The sequence below is a fragment of the Herpailurus yagouaroundi genome, unplaced genomic scaffold (assembly GCF_014898765.1).
Source record: "Herpailurus yagouaroundi ecotype Mexico unplaced genomic scaffold, PumYag 100, whole genome shotgun sequence".
Lineage (NCBI taxonomy): Eukaryota > Metazoa > Chordata > Mammalia > Carnivora > Felidae > Herpailurus > Herpailurus yagouaroundi.
Window position 1 is genome coordinate 20,919,055 of NW_024412391.1, and position 27,322 is coordinate 20,946,376.

The 27,322-nt window shown below is 40.0% G+C and overlaps 1 protein-coding gene across 1 annotated transcript; it reads left to right on the forward strand.

Moving 5' to 3' along the window:
• The first annotated feature begins 277 nt into the window (after positions 1–277).
• GPR37 (G protein-coupled receptor 37) lies at positions 278–20,958 on the forward strand. Its single transcript, XM_040472077.1, has 2 exons — positions 278–2,202; positions 18,588–20,958. Exons 1-2 carry the CDS (start codon positions 1,180–1,182, stop codon positions 19,404–19,406), a joined length of 1,842 nt encoding a protein of 613 aa, XP_040328011.1. The 5' UTR covers positions 278–1,179; the 3' UTR covers positions 19,407–20,958.
• Positions 20,959–27,322: the final 6,364 nt, after the last annotated feature.

The following is a 27,322-nucleotide window of genomic DNA, read 5'->3' on the forward strand; positions in this document are numbered from 1 at the left end:
CGCCCTTGTTCCCTCTCCGCTTCCAGCTCCTACGAGTGAAAGCAGCTACAAAGGGCTTGAATGAAACGTGTGTGGGTTTAATGAGTCGTAAACCACCAGGGAATCCAGTCTCCCCACAAACCGGCATCTCTCCGAAGAGGCAGAGGAGGGGGAGGAGGCAAGGAGCGGAGCGCTGGGTGTCGCCCTCGCGCGCAGCGACTGGAGCCGCGGGGAGAGGCCGGGCCACCTCCCCCTTTCCGGCCATGCACCGCCTGGCCCGCGGCGGCTCCAGGCACCACACTCTCCGCCCGGGTAGCGCCCGCTGTCGCCGCCACCAGCTCTTTCGGCCGCCGGCACGGCACCGTCCACCGAGGAGCGGCGCCCGCCCTCCTCACTCCCGCCATAGACTCCCTTCTCCGCCAGGACGCACCGCCCAGCAGCCGGCACCGCCCCCTGGTCAACTTTGAGCTGGAGGAGAAGCAACTTTGACAGTGACCACGGGTGTCGCATCCCGCTTCTCCACGGCAGCAGCGGCCTGGCGAGTCGCTGGGGTTAGGTGGGGCAAGAGTTTCCCGGGCGCGTCTGCGCGGCGTCTGGCTGTTTGCAACCTGTTTCCAGCGAGCCGGGAGCGGGATTGTGGCTGCCAGTCATCTGAAGAAGGGGAGCTTGTTTTTCTCCCCCTGTAGCGACCTCGGCTTACAACTGGACAAAGCGGTTGAAAGGATGTAAAAAGGCAGCACAACGGTTACCAACTGGATAAAGCTGTATCGAAAGGATGTAAATAGGCAGAGCAACTGTTACCAAGAAGGCAACCACCCAAAGGCAGGGAGGAACGTGGGGCTTGGTCCGGGCTTCTCCCGGTAGCAACATTCATCAACAGTCAGGTGTTGGTTACAACTTTTCAAGGTCAGCCGTCGGGAGCAGTGACTCCCTCTCTGAACCTTGCGGGGGGGGGGGGGGATACGCAGCGCTCGGGGTGGGTTCGGCCGAGAGATGCACGGGAAGCCAAACGAGGAAGGATTGTAGAGGGGGAGAGTTTGTGACCCAAGACCCATCCCCCAACCTCCCCGTAATCTCCCGTCCCCCACTGCCGGGGCGGGGGTGAGTATGTGACATGTGTCTAACTCTCAGCAGCAACTTAGGCAGCAGGTGTCGGTCCTAACCGGGAGCCGCGGCCGCGGGGAGCGCCCTCACCGAGCCATGCGGGCCCCGGGCTCGCCTCTCGCCCGCACCTTGCGGCTGCTGCTTCTGCTACTGCTCAAGGTTTCTGCCTCTCCTGGCCTCGGGTCCGCTTCTTCGCCAAGAAACGAAACTTGCCTAGGGGAAAACTGTTCACCTGCACTGAGCCACCGTCGCAGCAGGGACTCTTGGGGACTGGGAAATTCTGCAGAAGACCTGCTAGCCCGTGCGCTCAGGGAGGAGGAGCAGGGGGCAGCGGTGCGCGCACCGCCCTTTAGGGACATAAGGGCAGCTCCGGGCGGTGACCCAGGTGCAGGCAGAGGGGCGGAGGCGTTGACCGCAGAACCCTCGGGACCTCCAGCCAGGCCGCCTGGAGCCTGGAGGTGGAAAGGTGTCCGAGGTCAGGAGCCCCCTGGAACTTTGGCGAGAGGGAACCCCCCGGCTCTCCAACTCCTCCTTCAGATCTCAGAGGAGGAAGAGAAGGGTCCTAGAGGCTCTGGCATTTCTGGGCACAGCCAGGAGCAGAGTGTGAGGACGGAACCTGGCGCCAGCGACCTTTATTACTGGCCAAGGAGAGGCGGGAAACTCCAGGGCTCCCACCACGACACCCCACCCAAGACGGTCAATGGACTGTCTGGGCACGAAAGGAGGACAATTGCACCCCCTGGCAGGGCGCTGGCCCAGAATGGGTCCTCGGGCGAAGGGATCCACGAGCGCGGGGGTCCCCGCCGGGGAAACAGCACAAACCGACGCTTGAGAATAAAGAACCCCTTCTACCCACTGACCCAGGAGTCCTACGGCGCCTATGCGGTCATGTGTTTGTCTGTGGTGATCTTTGCGACTGGCATCATTGGCAACCTGGCGGTGATGTGCATCGTGTGTCACAACTACTACATGCGGAGCATCTCCAATTCCCTCTTGGCCAACCTGGCCTTCTGGGACTTTCTCATCATCTTCTTCTGCCTTCCGCTTGTCATCTTTCACGAGCTGACGAAAAAGTGGCTGCTGGAGGACTTCTCTTGTAAGATTGTGCCCTATATCGAGGTAATGCCTTCCAGGGGGTCTCAAGCTACTGGCTTTACCCATTTCTGGGATTTATAGCATCAGAACTGCTGTTCCACGCACCTACCTGGCTGCTGAACCCCTTCACTTTTTTTCTGGGTACCTTCCTCCATTTCTCTTGCCAATCATTGAGAGAGAAGGAGGGAGGAAGGAGGGAGGGGGGAGAGAGAGAGAGAGGCAGCTTTGTTCACCCACCTTCAAATTCATTTTCTCCTGGATTACATAATTAATTATGATCTCATAATGTATAGAATTGTTTAGATTTTAAATTTATCTCTCTGAATATGGCATTTATATATATTTTTTTATTTGGCACCTATCAGAGATTCTAGGGTTAATAAGTGACCAGTCAAGGTTGTCTTACCAGAACTCAGCAACCACAAAAAAAACATGTTTTGTTTATCCAGTAGGGCTCCAATATGATTTCTCCCCAAGAAGATTATTGCATTTTTTCTTAAATATATAAGTTGGAATACTATTTTATTTAATAAAGGAAATCTGCTTTTGTCAGTTGGCTTCATGATATGTTAATAACCTTCCAAAATTAGTTTACGTGTCTTTGGCTCTCTGCCATGCTATCCCATCTAAATTCTTATGTCATTTTTGATTTCTTTCCTTTTCCTTCTCCATTTCTTAACAGTTTTATTTCTTTCGTGTGAATGCACTTAAGCAAGAATAACACGTTGGCCATCATGGCATAGAATTTATATATAGGTATATAAATTCTCAGAAGTATACAACATATACTTGTCATTTGTTAGGGGTATTGATTGGCTATTTTAAGGGATTGACTAACTCTAGAAAATTTCTTAAGAAGAAGAGGGAATATAACAGGTTCCAAACTTTGGAAACAAAAATATTTCGGAGGAAAATCTTACTGTTTCTTCTTACAGCTAGTGTCCTGAACCATTATTATGGTGGTTGGAATTTGCTCTTTAAATGGCCTCTCTTTAAACACCAGCTCTTGGAAGGAGCCCAAGTGCTTTGTTGCCAGTTGTGTTTTTAGCCAGCTGGCCCTTGATTTCCTCCATTCAGACTGCCCGTTTCATTTATGGAAGCAGAAGAAGGGAAACTGTAAATATTCCAGAGCCCCTGATCCTGTCTGGCACCAGGGCCAGTGACACTATGTTCAACATTGTTCCAGGGCCTAAAGCTAGGGGATAAGTAAACAGAAAACAGTACCTACTTAGAAGAAGTAAGGGAAGAGACAGTAAATGAGACCCTCTGTTATCCTGGCAGGGATCAGATGCAGAATCATTCCATGCTGGCTAAATCAGCTGTTGCTGCTCCACCAAGACCTAGGGTTTCTCTTGTTGCCAGGCTCCAAGTAGCTCTGAAATGTCTAATTTATTTGGTAGTTCATTTTTGAATTGCAGAGGAGGTAATTGAATTCATGTAGGAGAAATGTGCCTATCAATTGCAGCTTCAAGGTCAAGATTTAAGATTTCTCTGATTGTTTGCTTGAATAATGCAGAAGAAATTGACATACAAGAATGAGACAAAAGTAAACTATACAGTGACCAGGAGAGTTACCCGCTCCCCACCCCCCACTGCCGCCATACAAGAGAAGTGTATTGGCTTGTCTAAAATGTACTGGGCATGATAAAACCTTTATACATTAGAGGGAAAAACCATACAAAGAAGACAGAAAAAAAAATGGGGAAAGAAAAAACATATTACCCAAGTTCTTGAAAAAAAAAAACTTTAAAAGAAAGGAATCCCATCCAAATTCAGAAAAGGATATAAAAACTCAGGTTTAATGCAACCTATGAGTTTTGAGTGATGACTTTATTATGTATGCCTTTTAATTGTTTTTCTAACTGAGGATTCTTAAAAAATGTGTATTTTCATTTGTATTTCATTTTTCAATTCTCTGCTTCTTATTTTTTTACCTCTTTTATTATTAAAACAATTACTGCTTTTTTTGTTTTGTTTTGTTTGCTCTGTAGTTTTTCCTATTCTTTATAGCCCTATTTTTTTAGTTATTAGTACTAGGTTTTATTTTCCCTAGAGAAGCAAAGGTTGGAAAAAAATTTACTCATTTTTTTCTTTAAAAATTAGACTATAATATACATTTTTTATTGTTAAAGTAATGAATGACTATCTTCAGATGTAGTGTTTCTACATTCCTACCTAATCCTATTCTTCTGAAATAATTTTATAATGTGTTAGTATGTTTTGTGAAAATAATTATTGGATAGTAGTATCAGCCCCATAGTTCCTGATTTTGAGAACAAGAAATACAGTCCAAAACTCAGAATAAAACAGTTCTGCCTCCAAGAAGTAAGAGATTTAGTGCCTGTTCCGTGTCACGTCCCTGAGAAATCCGACCCAAATGTGGATATTTGCTTCACAGGAAGTTTATTGGGGTGTGTGCTTAGGTTCAGTGCCTCGTAGGGAATGAAGGAAGCAGAATTGGGCAGGGGGGAAAGTTGAACCGTGAAACAGGTCCCACTGAGACCTCAACTGATACCACAGGGAGTTGCAGGGCCCCGAGGGCCTTATATCCTGAATTGAGGCAAGATGGCCCAGACTTTATGTCCCCTAAAGGGACCAGTCACTGGATGCAAGTTGCTTCCAGGAAGGGGGCATAACCTTGAGCTGGGTGGATCTCTCTGAAGGGCAGTTCCTAGACAGGGATGCAGCTAAGAGCCGTCAATCACCACTAGTCCCAGAAGTTGGAATCAGCACTTTATACCTGAAGGAATTCTGTGGGGAGGCAGTCTGGAACCACAGTCCTCACTACAGTGGCTTTTGAATTATCATGTTAAATTAGAACCAGCGGGCAGTCTGATCCAACCCTCTGATTTTAAAGATGAAACATGAGACCCAGAGAGGAGAAATGATCATCTCAAACATATATACCTATTCTGTGGTAGCCAGACATTTTGTCTCAAGCTTGTTTATTAGACAAACATCTAGGAGGCAAGAATGTCCAGGGAGTGTTTCTTTTGATGTCTGCTCCTTGGTGTCTTTTAAAGAAGATTTTTATATCCAGTAGGTAGGGAAAAAATAAGCCCAGTTAACATCACTTGCTAAATGCTGAAGTTTATGGCTTCTTATATTCTTAGGTTTCATCTTGTTTGTCTTACATTAACAATAAGTTCCAGGGGTGCCTGGCTGGCTCATTTGGTAGAGCATGAAACTCTTGATCTTGGTGTTGTGAGTTCGAGCCCCACATTGTGTATAGGGATTACTTAAAATAAAACCTTTAAAAAAACCCAGAACATTAAGTTCCAGAGTTGGTACCTGTTTTAAAAAAAATTTTTTTTAATTTCAATAATCTGATACAATTGCAGTTTTTAATATGTCAAGCATGATTACTTTAGTTATCAAATCAAGTTACATAGGTTACATTTCATGTTCTCAAAATCACGAAGTGTTTTAGATTGGTAAAAGACACTATAAATAATTACATTTCTTTAAACTTTCTCAAAAACCTTTCCCCCACCAAATTGTTTTCTTCTTGACCACAAGACTTCTAAAATTATTTGAATTTTATTTCCTTTAATTTAGATTTTGCCTTCTCTTCACTTTTTACTTTCTTGTATTTACTTTATTTGTTGACATCCCCCCATGCACGTTATTATTGATTTATAGTGTATGATTTACCTTTTAGATAGTAATCTGTTTTGCCTTATCCAGTGTTTTTATTTTTAATATTTCTTAGTATAAAATTTTATCCACAATTAATTTTTATTTTTTATTGATGTATAATTGACATATGATATTAGTTTCAGGTGTACAACATAATGATTTAATAGCTGTGTAATCGTGAAATGATCACCACAATAACTCTAGTTAGTATCCATCACCTTACATAGTTATGACATTCTTTTATCTTATGAAAATCTTAAGATCTACTTTTTTACTTTCTTAGCAACTTTCAAGTATGTAATGCAATGTTATTACCTATAGTCACCATGTTGTACATTACATCCCCATGACTTATTTTATAACTGGAAGCTTGTATCTTTTGACACCCTTCAACCATCCCCAGAAAATCCAGCCTCTAGCAGACACCGGTGTCTTCTCTGTTTCTATGAGCTTGGTTTTTTGTGTTTTGAGATTTTTCATTCTTTAGATTCCATATATAGCTGAGATCATATGGTCTTTGTCTTTCCCGGTCTGGTTTATTTCATTTAGCATAATGCCCTTGAGGTCCTCCATGTTGTTGCAAACGGCAAGATTTCATGCTTTTTTGTGGCAGAATAATATTCCATTGTAAATATATACACATACATACATACACCACATTTTCTTTACCATTCATTCATCAGTGGACACTTAGGTTGTTTCCATATCTTGGCTAATGTAAATCATGCTACAATGAACATAGGGGTGCGTATATCTTTTCAAGTTAGTGTTTTCACGTTCTTCAGATAAATACCCAAAAGTGGAATTGCTAAATCATATGGTAATTCTATTTTCAAATTTTTGAGAAATCTCCATACTGTTTTCCATAGTAGCTAGGCCACAGTTAATTTGTATTCACAAATTTTCTCTCCTCTCTTCTCTTTGCCTTCTTTTCCTCTTCTACCATGGTTCTTTCCCCACCCCCACCCCCCCTACAACTTCAGTATTAGCATAATCTTAAGGAGCCAGTGGAATTTTGGGGAAAGTTGGGCTTGTGTAGAAAAATAGGAGTTGTTTCTTCAGCGGAAATTACACATCTTTGCAATTTACATTCAACTCTTGTTTTTATTTCACTTTGCTGGCATAAGGCTTGACGAGAGTAGCCAGCTTCCTGGGTCTGTTGCTAGAGAGTTGTTTTATCATATTTAATGTTGCTATGAGGGGGAATATAGTGGGAACTGTTGTACTTGATAACTTCTCTCTTTCTATTCCAGGATTCTGGTATCTTTGGGGCCTAGTGATAAATCCTGTAAGGACCAAGGGCAAATGGAATGGTAGGAGAAGGGGATAGGAGAGAAGAGAATCTGAGTGGACGGTGGACATCCTAACAGACACATCATTTTAAACTCGTTTATCAGCTAGTAGACAAAATAGACAAAATAAACAAAACTATGCTCAAAATGATAGTTGTATGTGGAAAGAGAGGGGCAAGGGAGAGGGAGGGAAAAAAGGAGGGAGAGACAGAAAGATGGAAATGAAGGTCTGGGTATGGACTGCAATAAGAGAATGGTATAGGAGTTTCCTACCATACTATTCCTTTAAGGATGTAAAAAATTATTAAAGCCAAATAATTCAGGCACTGAATATGGCAACTGGAACAGATCATTGCTCATTACTTGATGGAAGCCAACCGGTCAGTGTATCGTCTGATTCCAGTCCGCTGCCAAATATTTATTTCTGTTGGGACATTAATTGGAAGTGTTGAATGATACAGGCTCCCCCTTAAAGAACTCATACCTTCATGATGTGTGATAGGGAAGAAGGCTTCAAATAGTTGTCAGATAATCTCAGATCGAACTTTATTTTTATTTTACTGGGACACAGATTCCCATGTGAGGGTAGAGGATGGATAGAGGGAATGCATCTCCCCAGGACCCCTGGACCAGGGATGATTTGTGAAAGATCTACAATCTTTTGTGGTGAAAAGAGCCAAATTCTCCAATGGCTTTAAAAATACTGTTTTTAAACTGAGTGGACTAGATGGCTCCTTAATTGCCTGAGACTGTAGTTAGCACTGGCAGGTAAGAAAGGAAGGATCCTGGAAGCTGAAGATGACTTACCATACAGGTATGCGATTCCACACAGATTGCCCTAGAGCCCCACATTCAAGTAACAGCGCACTTAACATGGCGGATGGCAATTTGCTTGAGTTGTGGATTAGCCATTAGGTATTCTGATGGACTTGTAAGTGGAAACAAACAGTTTTTTGAGCAATTTGAAAGTTACTAATAATATTCTCTGGAAAAATAAACTCACTGTGTGAGAATGGTGCTTAACAAATATTTTATGACTTCCCATTAATCCTTTTATAATCGTTTTCTACATTTCCACGGAATAAAAATAGTTGATGATTCTCACAGACAAGTTTTAAAAAGTTATAGAATGAGCTCTTATTTACAATGCCATTTATGAATAGTGTATGGCAAGGTTTACTGAATTTAGATTCTACATAAATAAAAGTTTTATGATAATCAAATGTGAAATTCAAATAATTTCCTTAACTATATTTTATACTGAGAAGCCATCCTTTTCTAAAGTTTGTCAGTGAAGACACACAGAAATATGGATTTTCTCTACTCCCCTTCTTGAGATATTCATTGGCATTCAGCTTGGAAGGATTATATATAAAACAGCAGCACCCAATAACTGATTAAAGAACAATTTGAGTAATTCATTATCTTCTATAATCCTTTTCCATGTATGTCATCATTCATTCATTTATTTACTATTCGTTTATTCATCAAAAATTTATTGGACTTTTCTACTATGTCAGGTACCATGTTAGGTGGGGATGGGAGTAGAAAGCATGGGAGAAAAGGGGGGAGAGTTTCCAGACATGAATAACATAGATTCCTTACGCTTTTAAAGTTATAGAATAAGTGAGGCACCTGGGTGACTCAGTTGGTTAAGCATCCAGCTCTTCACCTCCCTTCAGGTCCTGATCTCATGGCTCTTAAGATCAAGCCCCAAGTCAGGCTCTGTGCTGACAGCCTGGAGCCTGCTTGGGATTCTCTCTCTCTCTCTCTCTCTCTCTCTCTCCCACTCACATGCGCCTGCATGCATGTGCACATACACCCACTCTCTCTCAAAATAAATAAAAATAAACTTAAAAAAATTAAGTTATAGAGAAGTAATGTTCTGCAGTGTAATGAGTGCTATAACAGGTTTATTTAATTGTTTTCATTTGCACACAAGCAGAAAAAGGGCAGAGAGAGAGAGAAAGGGAGAGAGAGAGAGAGAGAGAGAGAGAGAATTCCAAGCAGGCTCTGCACTGTCAGTGCAGAGTCTGATATGGGGCTCTAACTCATGAACCTTGAGATCATAACCTGAGCAAAAATCAAGAGTCTGACGTTCAACTAAGTCACCCAGGTGCCCTACAACAGAGGTTTAAACAGGGTATTATGGAAATCAGGAATGGGTCCTGGAATGAGTCCACTCACAGTTGTACTCAGAACCAAAAATGGAGAAATACAAGTGAAAACTGTGCTCTAATTATTTTTTAATCGTATTCTTATTAATCTGCATAAATCTATACAGCCTAGGTCCATGATGAAAAGATACAAATATGAAAGTCTCTTAATTCTTGCTTTCTTATTTTCTCAATATTTCATGGGATAGGAAGCCCATTAGAATGATTGGCAAGATAATTGGGCAGATAGGACAGCCCTAGAAATTTCACTTAGAACACAGAATTATTCTAAGAATTAAATTATTATTTGGAATACATTGCCTGAGATAACCATCTCTGCCTTGGAATTATGAGTCTATTAGCCATAAGGAATTAAGCCGAATTTTAAAATTTTACTTAAATGAATGATTTATTTAACAGTGTAATAAACAGTACACTGATTTGAGTCCTTTTCTTCTGAAAAATCTCAAAAATGTACCTCTTATTTAATTTGACCTTAGAGAACCTAGGAAGAAGGGCTGACAATGGAGATACTTTAGACCCTATTATAGTTACTTCAGACCCTATTATAGAAAGAGTATCAGAAAGAATGGACTTTCTCAAGAATTGGATTAATCTTTCAAGCAAGAAAGATTCTGAGTGAGGACTTATCCTGAGTTCCCATGGATTGCCAAGATACCTAGTTATACTAACAAAGCATCCTTCAACAGCAGAAAGGAAGCAAATATACCTGCAAAAGCAAAATAGGTCTGAGTTTATGGTTCCCAGGCTGAGTAGGTGAAGGCATATCTACCATGCTTTTCCCCTTCCACACCATGGACCTTGATAGAATGTTTCCACCTTTAAAAGCTCTTTCCATGTGCTGCAAGTAGATTTAACAGTGTCACATTGGAGGCACAGGGATCTGTGTCTGGGGTGTGGACTGTGTGGGGAGAGGGATGGGCAAGCTACTATGCAGTGAGATTTGTGTCTGGCATTGCACTTCTGATTTCATCCTCTTGGGATCCTCCTGTCCTTTAACTTCCCAAGAATTGACCTGCCAAAGTCTACTAATTAACCCAACCTTCTTGTCAAGACTAACTCTCAAGTATCCTAATCAGAATGGCGTTCTTTTTGCCAGAGGAGATGATCTCATCTAAACTTTCAAGGTAGAGTGGAAAATGGGGTTGCTGCAACTTCAGATATGGGGCCTCTCTATTTGAAAAGTAGGTATACATACTTTCCATAAAACTTCCATAAAACACAGGATGGAATCACAGTGCCAGGCTTATTCCCGAGATAGAATACTTTCAGTTTGTGAATTTATGATGGTTTTCACTGTTACTTGTCAGCACACTTGAATGGTTCATAGCATTAAGAAGGCCAAGGTCACTGATTTGATCCAGGACTGGAATGAGTCATTTTCATTAGTCTATGACTGTGCTCAAGGCTGCCATTTTTTACTTCCTGCTCGTCACTCCTCACCCTAAGTGCCTTTTCTCCTACCTTCACTGTCTTCTCCTTGGTTCAACTTTCTCATGTATAGGAAAAGATCTGTTAACTCATTCACAGCAGGATGAAAGATTTAGAGGTACATACCTTTTATAGGAGGATTGAGTGAAGAAAGAGTATTTCCTTAACAGACTACCAAGAGTGGAGTTTTGGCTAAGAGAAGAGAAATTTTGTCTTCAAAATTTCGGGTTTCTTAGTGTCATTCAAATCATAATTACCCAGCTGCAAATGGATGAGGAATATGTTTTTAGTTTAGGTTTTCTGTCATGCAAACTAATATTATTAAGGACAAAGGAAAATTGGTGAAAACTGATTACTGTTCTTTGGAAACTCATCAGAGCTTGGGATGGCCAAGCCTGGGCTTGGGATAAATATTACATTTTTAAATGGATTTTAATTATTGAGAATCAACATTCAATATACAAATTATATATATTAACATCTGTTGATTTCAATAGATTGTTTCCCTCCTAGGACAAATGATGTTAATTTTGCTTCACTGTTATTTTTTATACTAATGAGCATTGACACATTTATAACCAAATTATAATATTTTACGCAAGTTGTAGTAAAATGTGTGTGTGTATATGTGTGTGTGTGTGTGTGTGTATACATATATATATATATATATATATATATATATATATATATATATACTGTTATACTGTGTATATATAGTACACAGAAATGTACTGTGCTGCAGAAGCCAGAAGTCACAATTGGTAGGAAACCTTATGTCAAGGTGGGACAATAAGGTAAAGAAAGATTTATAACATCAATACAAGTTTGGGGGTGATATGTTAGCTTTTAAATAGTCTCAATTGAAAAAAACAAAGAGAGAGAGAGGGAGGGAGGGAGCCAAACCATAAGAGACTCTTAAAAACTGAGAATAAACTGAGTGTTGATGGGGGGTGGGAGGGAGGGGAGGGTGGGTGATGGGTACTGAGGAGGGCACCTGTTGGGATGAGCACTGGGTGTTGCATGGAAACCAATTTGACAATAAATTTCATATTAAAAAAAATAGTCTCAATTGTTTTTAAAATATGTAAGAGCGTGTTACTAAACTTAAGCAAAAAGGAGGGAGATAGAGAATGAGACAATAGTAATAGTCAATATCTTCAAAATATTTTGCTTTTCCATAACATTGGGAATCAAGTATAGATGAAATATATTGGGTATAATTGAAATAAATGGATATTTATAATATGTGGGTGTATCAGATTAAATTCTAGTGATTTTGATAAAGGTAAGAAGCCTTCTCTTTGACTGTGGAAGAGTGGCTGTAAATAGCTTTATTTTGTTTTAGAGATGCACGCATGCCTGGAAGGGGTGCGGCAAATCTCTCCTCCTTGCTCTATTTTGACTTGGAAACACTAATGGAAGTGTGTTACTACCACAGTGTCATGACTTGCATGCTTTCTGGAATGAAGACCTCTTGAAAAAGGCCATCTTATTCACAGCAGAGTCTCTGATAACATGTTAGTCCCACTGGTGTTCAAAGAAGCGTCTCTTTCCTGGAAAAGTTGCCCTCAAGTGCTGTAAGCGTAAGGATTATGGAAAATGCAAGAGGACGCCAAAGACATACAAGCTGAAGACATTTAGAGTTTCAAAGGAAACTCTACCCTGTGCTCCTCCTGCTTTTTTCCTGACTGATTGTTAGGCCTGTAACCACAGACTTATAATAGATTATCATTCATGGTCCAAATGAATGGGTTTTCTTAACAGTAATGCCCTTGTTTTGTGAGTTACTTGTATACAAAGGAGTACACAGAAATAGATCTACTTAAACATCTTTTTGAGGTAAAATATAAGTTAGGATAGAGTACAGTTGTCATGACTTTAGTTAGAAATTTCCCTATTTTCTAAAAATCAGCCTATTCACTGTACTGAAGCATATAGACTTAATTTCATATGAAAGACATTTTGCTTCGGAAGTACATTGGTCTCCCCCCCCCCCCGGGGGATCACTGGTTTATATCAGGAAGTTTAGCAAGAGATACTATTTATTTGGTAAGAGTTGTACTTTCATAGCTTACTCTCATTCAAAATGATTTCTTATTTGTCTGTCTGCAGTACGCTTCTGAGAAATGCAGCAACAGATAAGACAACAGCCAAGGATCTTCCTACAAAGATCCTTACCATTTTTCATAAAGCATCTGTGCATACTTTCTTCCTATCATTTTGAGGGAACGGGAGAAGTGACTATGATGGCCTAGGCTTTCTCATGGGCTGATATTTTTGTATTGAATTTGAACTTGAACAGTGGGAAGAACATTTTGACCCCAGAGCTGCTGCTTTCCCACGGTGAGTACTCATGTATCAACTTTGTGCCTGCCCAGTGCCTCGAAGCAATGCTGCAGGTGGCTGCAGCTTGGAGAAGCCTCACCACTCTGGATGTGGACTGAGCGGGCGCTGAAGGAGTTTTATGGTTGTTCCTCTGGGATATGGAGAAGGGCAGAGCATTGCTGTTTGGAAGAAAGATTTTGTTTGTGTATTTTGATGCCAACACCCTCAAATGCTTAATATCTTTTTCCCAAATAGTTAAAAATTTATGCTTCCAGCTTCCCTCTGATCTTCATTCTCAAAATTAATAGTCTTGTCTATTAGAAGTGTTTACAGTTCTGCTTTTGTTGATGTTAATTATTTCTCCCATTGCAGTTTAATTAATAGGAGATTGCATCTTACTCATTCCATCTCTCAGGATGTTGCTTCAAAAAACCACCCCTTCCAGCTTTACTCCCAAGAGCATATTTCTTAGTGACATTGAATTTTAGCAATCTGATATGGTCATTAAATGCAGAAGATCCAGCATTTATGATACAGTTTTATAATTGCATAAAATTGCACTATTCATCTCGGTAGAATTTCTAATGAGCTGTAAGTAAACAAATATGTTTGAAAATTGTGATAGAGATCTTTTCATGTTACACCAACATTTTGCATTTTTAATTGCATGGATAGATTTTATATCTGAGATAGCAGAAATTAGCCCACCACCCATGATCCAGATGTTTTTTATCAATTAATTTCTGAAGTGGATTCTTTACAGATGTTTAAAGCCTTCTATAAATAATTTGGGGATGTACTGAGCAGGGGCTTTGTACCTTTCTTGCTCTTTCGCTTCATAAAATCAAGTGCATAAGTAGATTTGCAGAAAAGTATCTGAAGTGATAGCACTGCAGGCAGTGGCAGTAAGAGGGAGGAGACATCTAGGACTGGCCTTGGGGCTGCGGTTGCTGTTGGCGACTACATGGTAAGTGCCATCTGCATTTGGGGCAGCATTTTACTCCAAGGCCCCAGCTCTTGTGACTTTCCTGCTTCAGCTGGATACTAACGGAGGAGAATGCTATCAGAGAGAAGTGCGATTTGACAACAAGAAACTAGGTGCAGGAGCCTCCTGAAACTTGTGTATGAAACTTGGGAAGCTTCCCTCAAACCGCGATTTGGATTACAGATCAAATATGTTCTTTTAAACATATTTGGTGCTCAGTCCTAAAGCTTTTGAGAATATGGCTGAAGAACTAAGCATCTGCAAATAAAATACAATGTGGAAGGGTGCCTGTGTGGCTCGGTCGGTTAAGCACCAGACTCTTGGTTTCTGCTCAGGTCATGATCTCACGATTGGTGGGATCAAGTCCCGCGATGGGCTCAGGCTTATAGCATGGAGCCTGCTTGGGATTCTCTCTCTCCCTCGCTCTCTCTGCCCCTCCCCTGCTTTCACATGCAAATAAACTAAAAAAAAATAGCATAGAATTCCTGAGTGAAAGTAGGAGCACATGTAAATTTTGCTTAAAACTTGCTCTGGCTTTTGTTATCATGTGCAATGAAATATACAGAACCTAGAAAGCATTTTTTGGTTTTCTAGCAAGTAAACTTCTTCTAATTAAAAGTGGATATGTATCACAGTTCATAAATATCTAAGGAGAGGCAATCTAACACACCCTTCTTAGTACATGTCCACCTACGTTCATCGGTTATTACCTTTCATGAAATGCTTTGCAACAGACTGAGAGTTAGGTATGCAAATGCTAGCTCTTGTGATCATTGGTCCAGATCTTAAATCTCTGTGTTTAAAATTAAGGAGATTAATCAGGGGAGAAGATGCTATCTCTTGAGTGTTATGTGTTCTTTGTAAAGAATGATAGAAAACTACCAAGCAAAGAGATGTTCCAAGTCTCTGAGAGATTGCCTGTTGTCAGATTCCCTAGTGTTTTTGTCTTACCAAGCTTTCCTTTTAATAGAAATGCTATTCATAATTATAAAAGAATGCACAGCATTAACCTTTGTAGCTTTCTTTATGGACTGACTCAGGATACATGGGTGACATGCACAAAGATTTGCATTAGTGAAGATGACACAGAAAGCCTTGCTGAAGATGTGTGTGCATTTGATAGTTGGAGAACCTTTTGTTGTTTTATGTTCTTCTAGAGAAATGAATCAAACTGCTTGAAAAACTAGTATGTAAATGTAATGTTTCAGAAATCCATGAAATAAAATACTGCAATTTCTAAGTAATACTGTTTGATACAGACCTTGAGAAGAGAGCAAGTCCTCGGGTTTCCATTCAAAGTGTGGCAGTTACTGACAGATCTGATCTTAAGACAGTCGCACAGCAGGGGCCTCAATTTTAGAATTATTTTGAATCTCTGGCAGAGATGCAAAATAAATTACCATCAAGATGAACAATTCATTAATTTGAAGGTTAATTTTTAAAACGTGTATGTAGAGATGACTTTTTACGGCAGTCATATCGGATTGATATTCCTTGTATTGGTATGTATGGAAAACTTTCTGAAGATTTTGTACAACAGGAATTGTGCTTATAAGCTCAGTCATGTAGTCTTGATCTGCCTTGATGTGGATTGTGAGTCATACTTTTTCTTCAGTTTTGCTTTTCATACACTTAAGCCCTCATTACATCTCGTTTTCAGACTGTCTCAACTAAGAGTTGTGAGAATAGTCAGGGCATGGATGCCACGTCCTTACTTTCTGTAGCGGGACTGGTAGACGTTGACTAATGTGTTGCGTGTAAAAAGGGGAGAACATTGGACATTGGAACTCTCGTAGAATCTGCAAGGCAAGTTGCCATCATTACTGTGGAGAGTGACAGCTTGAATGTGGCAGATAAACAACCAATGTGTTGAGTGTCCAAATTGTTATGACAAATGGTTTTCCTTTCTTCAACATGATCCCTTTGAGTTCCAAAAAATTAGACATTAACATTTACAAAATGTTAATGTCTAATTATATATATATATATAATGTTAATGTCTATTATATATATGTCCAGTATATATATGTGATATATATATGTCTAATATATATGTATATATGTATGTGTGTGTGTGTGTGTGTGTGTGTGTGTGTGTATTTCCCCCTTGCCCCTTTGCCAAGGCATGACCAATAGCTGCCAGAGGAGAGTGCATGCACATACCGAGTGTCCAAGGTACACCCCAAAACATCTTTCCCACCTAGGGAGTTTTTGTCTCCTGTTTCATCTTAAACCTCATGGACAGTTTACCATCTACCTTCATTGTCTTTACTTAAGTATATAAATAATGGCTACATGTATTAAACATTAAATTACTTCAATTTCCTCTGAATAGTTGAGTAAATCTGGTGCTCCCAGATGACGACCGTGTTTATCTTGTGACTGTGAGAACCACCTTCCGCCTCTTGGCTGACTATGACCTCTCTGAGGGAAAGAACGGTTTCTTGTTTCTTTCTATATCCCCAATATCTAGCAGAGTGTTTGCACATAATCGATATCAATAAATGTTTGCGTTGAGTACATGTCTGTGTACCCTATTAGAGTGTATGATGTTTGTAAATATTTTACAGACTACAGAATGATAGTATGTTTACATTAGGAACATGCATTTATATTCCTGGCAAAGTATCTGTGTGAAAAAAATATGTACATAGTTTTGGTTGTTAACCTTTAATTGTTGATTTAGTTAGATGCCTGGGCCATGCGCATATATGAGTTTGGATACAGGGCTCTATGTGGGCAGTGTCAAAGGGTTCTTTGATCTGAAATTTTCCTATGACTGGTATATTTAGACATTATATCTGGCTCCTTTTTGCATATTTTCATGGTTACTTTTTATATCTCCTATTTCTTTGACATTCTTTTAGTATCATATAATTTTAAATTTTTTTTTTCAACGTTTATTTATTTTTGGGACAGAGAGAGACAGAGCATGAACAGGGGAGGGGCAGAGAGAGAGGGAGACACAGAATCGGAAACAGGCTCCAGGCTCTGAGCCATCAGCCCAGAGCCCGACGAGGGGCTCGAACTCACGGACCGCGAGATCGTGACCTGGCTGAAGTCGGACGCTTAACCGACTGCGCCACCCAGGCGCCCCGAGTATCATATAATTTTAAATTTGATAATGTACTTATTTCATGGTAAATGTATACGGCTGATATATGCCTGATTCTGTACCTTGCTTCTTTTGGCACATAAGTTCACAAGTGGTGGGTTGTCTCTTGCATATCGTGATTTTTAATTTTGAATTCATGTTCCCTTGAGTTTTATCTGTGGATTTCTCTGAGGCCCGCTTTTAAAGTGCGTTTTTCCAGAGAGGTTTGTGCTTTCTTCCACCAGGTGCCTGGGACAATTTAAAATTGTAATTTGGGTTTTTCTGAGCCACATAGATGGTGTTAATTCTGGCCTTAAGCCAGTGTAATTCGGGCTCCTGGTTAGAATTTGCCCTTTAAATCTCCAGTTCACCTAGATCCAAATCATGTAATGCAGACGAGTTTCTCTACTATTTCCCTTTATGTTTTTTCTCTATATACCCATGAAGATGTCACTATTTGGGGAATTTGAAATTCATAAGGGGATCTTTGACCTAATCCCCACAAACACTGACCCTAGCCTTGTTTCTTACCTCTCTACCTGGGTACCTGGCCCCATCCCTCTGGCTAAAACCAACCTGAAACTCTCACTAGGAAATGCAGATATCCCTAGGGCAAGCATGCAATGTGCAGGGGGAGGAGTCACTGACCTGTTGGGCATTTGTTTTTTCATCGATTTCAAATTCTGGAGAGTTTGCCTTTCTTGTTTTCCGGAAGTATATCATTTGAAAATAATATTAAAATACTTTATTTTACATTAGGAGAAATTGGAGATCTCTACTCATCTCATTTGTTGGAAATAAACTCTTGTATGTTTTAAGTTTATTTATTTGAGGGAGAGAGAGAGAGAGAGAGAGAGAGAGACAGAATCCCAAGCAGGCTTTGTGCTGTCAGTGCAGAGAGAACTCACAAACTGTGAGATCATGACCTGAGCTGAAACAAGAGTCAGACATGTAACTGACTGAGCCACCCAGGCGCCCCGATAAGCTCTTAAATGTTTGCTGTGTGTGAGGTGTGCTATCGGCCCCCACACTGGAAAACATGATTATCCTTTTAGTAATGAAAATGGGATATACTCAACTATCCTTCCTTATCTAGATCTTCTGGTGGCAGGCATTTTTGTGGTGACTGAAATTCTTGGGGTGTCTGTGTTCTTTTCAATAACAAAGTGGTATTGGACTAGTGGGTCCTTATGGATCCTTCCAGCTGTAAATTTTTCTGACTCCATGACCCTGAACCACTACATTTCTTTCCTTTTTTTTCCTGCCTATTTTCATCTTCACAATGATTTGGCAAATGTCACCAACCCAGTTAACGAGTTAACCGTGCCTCATTCCAGGAAATTGTTCTATTTGTGTTTTTTCGTTTGTTTTGTTTTTTCCCCGTTTTGCCAATCTGTATTTATTGCCTAGGATTCCGATCTTTCAGAGATCACCCGGAATAAACGCATTCTGTGCTCCTCCCGCAGGTGGCTTCCCTCGGAGTCACTACCTTCACCTTATGTGCTCTGTGTATAGACCGCTTCCGAGCAGCCACCAACGTGCAGATGTACTATGAAATGATCGAGAATTGTTCTTCCACAACTGCCAAGCTTGCTGTTATATGGGTGGGTGCCCTACTGTTAGCACTTCCAGAAGTCGTTCTCCGCCAGCTGAGCAAGGAGGATTTGGGGTTTAGTGGCCGAGCTCCCGCGGAACGCTGCGTCATCAAGGTCTCCCCTGACTTACCGGACACCATCTACGTTCTAGCCCTTACCTATGACAGCGCAAGACTCTGGTGGTACTTCGGCTGTTACTTTTGTTTGCCCACACTTTTCACCATCACCTGCTCTTTAGTGACTGCGAGGAAAATCCGCAAAGCGGAGAAAGCCTGTACCCGAGGGAATAAGCGACAGATTCAGCTGGAAAGCCAGATGAACTGTACAGTGGTGGCTCTGACCATTTTGTATGGGTTTTGCATTATTCCTGAAAATATCTGCAACATCGTTACTGCCTACATGGCTACGGGGGTTTCCCAGCAGACCATGGACCTGCTTTATATCATCAGCCAGTTCCTTTTGTTCTTTAAGTCCTGTGTCACCCCTGTCCTCCTTTTCTGTCTTTGCAAACCCTTCAGTCGGGCCTTCATGGAGTGTTGCTGCTGTTGCTGTGATGAGTGCATTCAGAAGTCTTCAACAGTGACCAGCGACGACAATGACAACGAATACACCACAGAACTCGAACTCTCGCCTTTCAGTACCATCCGCCGCGAAATGTCCACTTTCGCTTCTGTTGGAACACATTGCTGAAGAACAGCCTTTTCTTTGGTTAGATCTATGTGTTTGATTTTCATATCCTGTCAACGTTTTTACTTCATATTTTTCCCTACCGGGGAAAAATGCAATGAAAGAGAGAAATATTAACGACTGTAGAACTGATTTTGCAAATTAATATTTGTGCTTTGAAAAAAAAATGTTTATATTTAGTTATTTAAGACGTTTGAGAAGGCCAATAGTTTTAGATCATTATATCTGGTATGGTGCTAATATTTTATTTGAAAAAAGTTACTGCACCTTAATTAATTACTAACTTTCTTTTAAAAATATAATCAGTGTATATTGATGATAGCCATGCGATTTTGTAGGTTATTTTATGTTTGAGTTGTGATTGACAGTATATTGTATATGGTATCGTGAGATGATTTGTAGTTAAGGAGCATTCACAAAGTAGCACCAAATAAATTATACTTTATTGTTTAATGTCATTGTCAATCTACTTTTAACCGAGATTCAATAAATCTTTTAATTGCCTTAAATACACAATTACTGGTTCTACGCACAATTTAAAGTCAGCCTTATTGCTTTAAAGTTCTATTTTCCTTTAAGGCAGGTAATCACTATGTTCTAAAGCAGTTTTCCTAATAGTACTATTTTATATGCATGATTCATATACAACTATATTGTATGTTCAAACAAAATTGTATTTTTAATATTCAGATACAGATGTAAAATTACTTCCAAGTATTTATAAAATGTGAATAGACAGCAGAGCAGGAAGAAAGTATCTTTTTTATCATTATTATTCACCTCTGAACTAGCATATAGAGCTATAGATTTTCCCGTTATGAATTATGAGCAGAATCTAGGACTAAAACATGATGCACCTGTCATCTGATTTCCTCTGAACACTGACCTTTGAAGCACTCTGAATTCTAACTTTTCTCCACTTAAAAAATGAACTTGGTTACATCTGTGTGATTTAATTTCTCGAAGTAGAATGAAAGTACAGTAGTAGGATAATGAAATATTTATATATCTTGATTTGAACACTTGAATATTCAAATTTATTTTGAATTGATATTCCATAAGTTTCCAACAAAAAACTAATCCTCTCCATTTGAATATTAGATTCCCCTCAGGAGTTTAAGCTCCGGCAGTTGTGTAGGATGACTGCCTGCCATGCAGGACACGTGTCTAAATCAGGTGGCAGAGACAGCGGCCTAGCGATAGATGTAACGTCTCTGTCTTCAGACAAAGCATAGAAGGGAAACCAATTTGCTGGCCAGAAACCACCCTCTGTTTTCAGCTTGTCAATTTCTGTACATTGAGCATAACCGAGCGGTGACTTCTTTCTTCCAGATTACAGCATGATGTTATTTAAATTGTTAAGCTTTAGTGTTAGAAAAATTAAAGATACTTAATCTAGACTGTTCATCTTCCAGATGACACTCAGATTAATTAAATGACAATGGCCAGAATATCTCCTTTTCCCTAGTCCAGTACTCTGTGAAGGGATTTCCACCCACCCCACTGCCCCCCCTATCTGTATTGTATGGAATTTGAGGGATTTGAGAATGAGAGAAAAAAAAAAGACACCATTGTCTTCTTATAGATCCCTGTAATAAATCTTTGGAAAACTTCTTGAGGACACCTAAACTAGGTTTGGCTACTGAGATCAACAATTGTGATTTCACAGTGTCTCTCCCGAGACTTAGTCAACTTTACAAATCAAGAAATACTGACTGAGGTGGCTCAGTCAGTTAAGCATCCGACTCTTGGTTTGAGCTCAGATCTGGCAGTTCGCGGGATTGAGCTGTGTGGTGGGCTCTGTGCTGACAGTAAGGATCCTGCTTGGGATTCTCTCTCTCTCCCTCTGCCCCTCCCCCGCTCATGTTCTCACTCTCTTTCTCACTCCCTCTTTCTCTCAAAATAAATACATTTTTATAAAGAGAGAAAAACTGAGAACATGATGTAGAAAATGTTCTATGCTATCACCTATAGTAAATAAAAGTAACCAGGTCAGATTTTCAAAATCAGGCAGGGGTGGCATGAGAAAGCAGAAATAAGACAAATGCGTGTACAATTATGGTTAAAGCTGGGACCTGCTAGGGAGGTGTAAAGGTCCATGATGGATCAGAAAAGAGAGAGAGAGCCCACCAGACTGGGAGAGATCGTGAAAGGCTGTGTAAGATAACTGGATGGATAGTCTGTCGGAAGTTTGATAAAAGTACTATGAGGAGTGAACACTCCAGGAGGAGGGAGCTGGTTAAAGAAAGGAAGAGAGAGAAAACTCGTGGGGTACGACTGAAGAATAAATGTTTGGTTTGGTCCGGTCTGGTTCCCATGCTATGTGTGCATAGAAGCCTCATGGAATATGCTGATGAAAATATGCCCTGAGACCATATTATAAAAGGGTCATGCTTTGAAAGATGTTCAGATGGAGTCCTTCAGGAAATGTGGCTTGTTTTTTGAGCACTGGAAAAACATTGTCACAACTCTGTGGTAGGAAGATCAATTTGAAGACAATTTAAATGGGCTATTGAGTCTGAAAGTGAAAAAACAATTAGGAAAATATTATACAGGTTGGACTCCAATGGAGGCAGTTGGGACTCAAATTTCTTTTTTCCTGGTATCCTTGACTTTCAGTTGAAACATATGCCTTCTTACTGAATGCTATCTCTGTCAAAGTAGAAACTTTGATAACCACAATGAAGTCATCCCAAGGATGAAGTAGCTTGGAAGTTTTCTCATGGCCTTGATCACAGCTTTCTCATAAGAATTCCTACAGCATGCTTTAAAAAAAAAATTAACCTTTTTTGCTCTACTTCTTTCTAATCCAGATCCCGTCCCGTGTCTTCCCCCTCCTCAAAGTTTCCTTAAGAAGAGAAATTCATGCATAAGATTAAGTCTACTAAAATTTTGATTGATCAGAAAACTCTACAAATGGTGTCTGAGCTACTGAACCAAATCAACTCTGTGGTTTCGGGATAGTCAATGAAACTCTCTTCAAAATATCTATGTCTGTATCTATATATCTAGATGTATGTCTATATAGATACAGATTATTCATTATATCTATTATATATCTATAACTGGATAGAATAATCAACTCAGCATTTCCTTGATAATTCACAATTCTGAAGACTTCAAATCTATGACTTCAAAAATCAACTCATTTACATTCAACTCAATGATCCTTTATTAAACCTCTTTATGCCTGGTGCTAGGCTAGGCAGTTGGAACACATAATTTAACTTCTTTTCTTTTTTTTTTTTTTTTTCATTTATTTTGAGTTAGAGAGCTAGAGAGCATGAGCACGCATGAGTGGGGCAGGGGCAGAGAGAGAGAGAGAGGGAATCCCAAGCAGGCTCTGCACTACCAGCGTGGAGGGGCTTGAATTCACGAACCATGAGATTATGACCTGAGCCAAAGTCAGATGCTTGACCAACTGAGCCACCCAGGTGCCCCTAACATTCTTAACCTTAAGATCCTTGCAAATAAAATTTCGTGTGACAAGTGCAGCATGCATGAAGCACAGAGTGGATGGTGGGAAGCTGAAAGTGAACCAACTCCCTTTGAGAGCTCAGTGGTTGGGAGGAAAGAGATAGGAATGAAGGCTTCACAGAGGAGGAAGAGCAAATGAGCACTTCATTCCATATTTCAGATCTAAGTGATTTACATCTGAATCCAGATGAATTTGTGTTTATTCTATGGACATGTAGATACTGTTTTTACAAATATATGCTTAATAATTCTGTTTTTTCATCATTTACTTTTTTCTCATAAAAGTGGAATTAGAATAAAGGTCCACTTCCTTAATAATTATGATAAGATTGATTTTTAGTGTGTTATAAAAAGTATGCAAGTGAAATTGAGTGTAGAGCATGGATGGGTGAAATAATGACTCTTCCATTATATCTCAATTCATTTATTCAACCAATGAATACCATTTATTCAACTTACTACTATATGTTAAGCACTGTTGTGAGTGCATATGCCATAGCTGTTAAAAAATTCTGAAGAAGCCCTCCCCTCTCTTGAGAGAGACAGAAATTATACTAAATAAATGTTAAAGTATTATATACACATGGTATGTTTGATAATGAAAAGTAACATGGACAAAAGGAGTACCAGTGTAAGGAGGGATTAGGAAGAAGATGTTAGTGTAAAGGTGATATTAGAGTAAACAAGTTATATAGCCATCTGGGGGAAGAGCAGAGGGAATAGGTGAGGTGCAAAGGCTCTGAGGTGGACACATGACTTGATAGGTTTCGGGAATAGAAAGTGGCCAATGTGGCTCGAACAGATTGAGGGAGGGGAAGAGAAGTACCATATGAGATCAGAGAGCTGAAAGGATGCCAGATGATAAGCTATTGCAATGACTTTGCTGTTTATTCTGGGTAAGACTCCATTGGATGGTTTAGAGAGAGGACTGACTTGACTTTTTAAATAACATTTAGTTATTTAGTTTTAAAATTAAGATACATTTTTTATTAAGATATAAAGTACATTCACCCCTTTTAGCATATAGTCCTGAGCACATATCATCATGTAACCACCACCAAAAAGTATAGAACAGTTCTATCATTCTAGAAAGTTCTATAGTTCTATAGAACAGTTCTATCTTTCTAGGAAGTCTCCAAAGACACATGGAGGCATGTGTCTTTGTAGCCAACTCCTTATTTCACCCTCAGCCCACCTACTGATCTGTTTTCTGTCCTTATAATTTACCTTTTTCAGACTGTCATATAAATGGATTATACAATATATAGCTTTTGAGTCTTTGCGTAATATATTGGATATTCATCCATGTTGCTGTATCAGTAGTTTATTTCTTTTTATTGTGAAGTAATATTTTATTGTATGGATGTATCACAGTGTATGCCTTTCCCAGTTAAGGGACATTTGCACTGTCTCCAGTTTCCAGTTTGTTATGAATAAAGTCACTATAAACATTGATGTATAGTTTTATATGTGGACATAAGTTTTCATATCTCTGGTAAACAGCTAGGAGAGGAAATTTAGGTAAGTCTACTTTTTTTTTTTTTAACGTTTTTTTTATTTTTGAGACAGAGAGAGACAGAGCATGATTGGGGGAGGGGCAGAGAGAGAGGGAGACACAGAATCGGAAGCAGGCTCCAGGCTCTGAGCCATCAGCCCAGAGCCTGATGTGGGGCTCGAACTCACGGACTGTGAGATCGTGACCTGAGCCGAAGTCGGCCGCCCAACCGACTGAGCCACCCAGGTGCCCCGGTAAGTCTACTTTTTAACTATGAGAAATGACCACCTGTTTGCCAAAGCTGCTGTACCATTTTGCCCTCTCACCAGCGGTGTATGAGAGCCCACATCACTTTCTCCATATTGCCAACAGTAATTGGTATTGCCTGTTTTTAATTTTTAAAAATTTTAGCCATTCTGATAGGTATGTAGTGGTAGCTGTGGTTTTTTCACTTCTCTAATCCATTTTATTTTTTAAAAAAAGATGAACAGAAAAATCAAAAGGATAATGAATATGTGTACATTATTCACTTGGAATCACAAATTATTAACAGTTTTCACACCTGCTCTCTTTTTTTTCTTACCGTTTGAAAATAAGTTACAGATATTAGTGATGCTTCACTTGTAAACACTTCATCATGTATCTCCTAAGAACAGGAACATTCTCCAGCTGAACTCAGCATCATTATCAGAGCCAAGAAATTAAGCATTGAAACAGCCATATTTCCTAATATCCAGTACATTTTCAAATTTCCCAAATTATGCCCAATAATGTCCTTTATAGGAATTTCCCTTATAAAACTTCTTTCCCTATCCCTCCACTCTTCTTCTTGGTTCTTTTTAGATTTGGAACGTTACTATTATCTTAGGTGGGGTTCCTGAAAGCAAAACCAGAGAAGGATTTAAGTGCCAGTGACTTATTTGTTCCTTCTTTCCTATTTTTGAGGAATATTGGTCGATAGTTTGTATGTTTTTCCTTGTGATGTCCTTCTCTGGTTTTATTTTTTTTTTAATTAAAAATTTTTTTCATGTTTATTTTTGAGACAGAGCATGAGCAGGGGAGGGGAAGAGAGACAGGGAGACACAGAATCCGAAGCAAACTCCAGGCTCCAAGCTGTCAGCACAGAGCCTGATGTGGGGCTTGAAGCCACAAACGGTGAGATCATGACCTGAGCTGAAGTCAGACGTTTAACCAACTGAGCCACCCAGGCACCCCCCTTTTCTGGTTTTATTCTCTGAGTAATACTGGCTCCAGAGAATGAGGTGAGAAATGCTCCACTCTTAATTTTCTGAAAGAACTTCTGAGGAATTCCTATTATTTCTTCTTAAGTATTCAACAGAACTCCTGAGCAAACCATCTTGGATGGGACTTTTAATTGTGGAAAGATTTTAAATTACTACTTCATTTTCACGATGTGTATGGCAATGATTACATTTGAATTCTTCACCTCTCTGAGTCTTACAGAATTTTCATGCAGGAATTTCTGTTTCAGACTCTGAATATTTCACATTCAGAAAGTTCCCTGATTCTGTGAAAAGTCTTGGATCCATTATTTATCACATGAGACACTATCTCTTTTCCAAGCTAATTCTCAGCCACTGGATCTGAATCTAAGTCTATGGTGGGCTAAGCACCCAAGTGGTTCTGTTGGGGACCTCTCTTGGAGAAACATCGCCATAGATGTTGCAAATAACTGTGATGATTCTTCCTTTGTTCATTCTAGCCTTTTACAATTCCTCAGAATTTCCAAGAACATGTAACTAATTTATAATTATACGAATATTCTCTCATGGTTGATATTTTCAGGGACCTACAATATTGAGTAGATGAATTAACATATATAGAGAGAACAGAGTCTTTTGTAGAATAAACGCTCACTAAATACTAGCCACTATTATTATATCTTATTAATATTATTCTTATGTATTAGCAACTCAAAAAGGACACGCTTCAAATTTCCTCAACTTCATAGTTACTTAGCAATACTTACATTATTTGTGTCAACCAGAATGTTCCATTTTAGGACTACCTAGGTTAAGAACTGGTCTGATCCTACAGAAGATGACTTTACCATCAGATATTCAAAACACAAACTTATACTCCTGCAGACTGGTCCATATTCCTAAAGCTTGTATCAGTGAACAAGCAGTTATTTAAACTTATGTCTTTGGCATTCCAAATGTCCTGCCCTCCCTTTATCCTGTACTTGAATAGTATGTCTTAATTAGCAGCAGGTGTAGGAACTTTTCCCCTATAATCACTCCTGGTCCTGAGTTGGAAAATGTTTGCCAGGGAGCTCGGTTCCTCTGAGAAACATTTAAGATACTTCTATTCAAGAAATGTTCTTCTCCAAACCTTGCCTCTCAGTTTAAAAACAGATGGCCTTGGGTGCCTGGGTGGCTCAGTGGGTTAAGCATCTGACTTCAGCTCAGGTCAAGCTCTCACGGTCCGTGAGTTTGAGTCCCACCTCAGGCTCTGTGCCCATAGCTCAGAGCCTGGAGCCTGCTGCAGATTCGGTGTCTCCCTCTCTCTCTGCCCCTCTCCCACTTGCACTCTGTCTCTCTCTCTCTCAAAAACAAAACAAAATAAAATAATAAAAAATATATAAATAAAAACAGATGGCCTTTGGGAGTGCCTAGGTGGTTCAGTCGGTTATGCATCTGATTCTTAATTTCAGCTCCAGTCACGATCTCATGGTTTGTGAATTCAGAGCCCCACACTGGGCTCTGTACTGACAGTGTGGAGCCTGCTTGGGATTCTCTCTCCCTTCTCTCTCTCTGCCCCTCCCCCTCTCACGTGCACACATGCACTCTCTCTCCCTCTCAAAATAAAAATAAATTAATTAAAAAAAGAGATGAGCTTTTTCTAGTCTTCCAAGAATTCTTCAAAACAACAAGCTAAAGCCTCTTCCTGATGATTTGAATTCATCTTGTATTTTCAAGTACTC

Excerpts from the sequence above, each read along its gene's own strand:
- GPR37 (XM_040472077.1), top strand. The coding sequence starts at position 1,180 with ATGCGGGCCCCGGGCTCGCCTCTCGCCCGCACCTTGCGGCTGCTGCTT. Across the intron at positions 2,203-18,587 it reads AGATTGTGCCCTATATCGAG|GTGGCTTCCCTCGGAGTCAC; the intron begins GTAATGCCTTCC and ends CTCCTCCCGCAG.